This window comes from Vollenhovia emeryi, unplaced genomic scaffold, assembly GCF_000949405.1.
Source record: "Vollenhovia emeryi isolate VEMERY1.0 unplaced genomic scaffold, V.emery_V1.0 DF950491.1, whole genome shotgun sequence".
NCBI lineage: Eukaryota > Metazoa > Arthropoda > Insecta > Hymenoptera > Formicidae > Vollenhovia > Vollenhovia emeryi.
In genome coordinates, this window is record NW_011955875.1 from 1 (window position 1) to 1197 (window position 1197).

Genomic DNA, 1197 nt, shown 5'->3' on the forward strand with positions numbered 1-1197 from the left:
GAATCGATTATGATAGAAGCAGTATTTTTCATTGAATTCTCTTTTCCTGGAGGAACTTCTGCTCCTACTCTGATTTCTCCATCTACCACCTTTTCTTTCTCTACTTCTTGAGAGATGCGTGGTTAAATTTGCTAATTGTTTTGTCAATTCTTGTACCTGCTGTTCCAAGGTTTTTTTTGGAGTTGTCGAGGTAGCAGCAACTACAAGGGTTTTGCTAGACATTTCATGGATCCGGTCTGCTTGTTCTGCAACATTATTCAGCGGATCTTCTAGTCGTGTAGCGAGGACCATCTGCATTTGATTCGGAAGTCTTCCAAGCCATAGTGTTCGTAGAAGGGTATCTGGAACATTATTTCCAGCAAGTGTTCGAAGGTGTCGAAGAAATTGTGACGGCTTTCTGTCTCCTATCTCTTCTAGTTCGAGCAGCTGTCGGGTTCTTTGTTCCTGAGAGATTGACAATCTCTGTATCAGTGCTTTCTTAACTGCTTCATATTTGTTTGTTGCCGGTGGTTGTGTAATAATATCTTTTATCTCTTTTATTTGTCGAGAATCCAATTGCGAAAGGGTGCAGGCATATTTCGTTGAGTCCGCAGTAATTCCGCTTAGTGTGAATTGTCCTTCAAGTTGGGCAAACCATAGTTCTGGCTCTTCATTCCAGAAAGCGGGGATCCTGACGGAAACTCTATTTATGACTTGCCCTTCTTCATTTATGATGACTCTCTCGTTGCCTTCTTCCATTTTGTAATCTTTTTTACGCCTGCGTCGGGGTCACCAATTTGGCGCAATGAGTTGAGTTTTTGCGGCGTTTTAAAGATTCTTTTTTGTAATATTTTTATTTATTTTTTTATTACATTTTTTACATTTTTTATTCTGGTTATTACAATTTTTTCCTCCTCTTCTTTTGGTCTGCGTGGCTGCTTCCTTTTGGCGTAGCTCGGTCTGAGTTGCGGCCTCTTTCCTCGGATTCGCTGGTAATGGAGAGAGAAGGTCTGGGAAGTCCAGGAAATCTTCAATACCCTCGAGGATCTCTGGCGTTCCTGGATGAGTCCTCTTAGTCGACAAGAAGGTGTCTTCTTCTAGAAAGATGTCTGGTTCCTGGCGGCCAGCGCCCTGCGGGGTCGGTATTTGGCGACTAGCGCCTGGAGGCGGCGGAGCGCCCGATGCTTGGCGACCAGCGCCTGGTGTTTGGCGTCTAGC

At 44.1% G+C, this 1197-nt stretch overlaps 1 protein-coding gene across 1 annotated transcript; it reads right to left on the minus strand.

Annotated features, from left to right (window-relative positions):
• Positions 1 to 68: 68 nt before the first annotated feature.
• LOC105567961 lies at positions 69 to 738 on the minus strand (the record flags this gene model as incomplete). The annotated part of the gene is made up of 1 exon (XM_012023299.1): positions 69 to 738. A coding segment is annotated over exon 1 (670 nt), but the record flags the coding sequence as incomplete, so codon positions are not given.
• Between the last annotated feature and the right edge of the window lie 459 nt (positions 739 to 1197).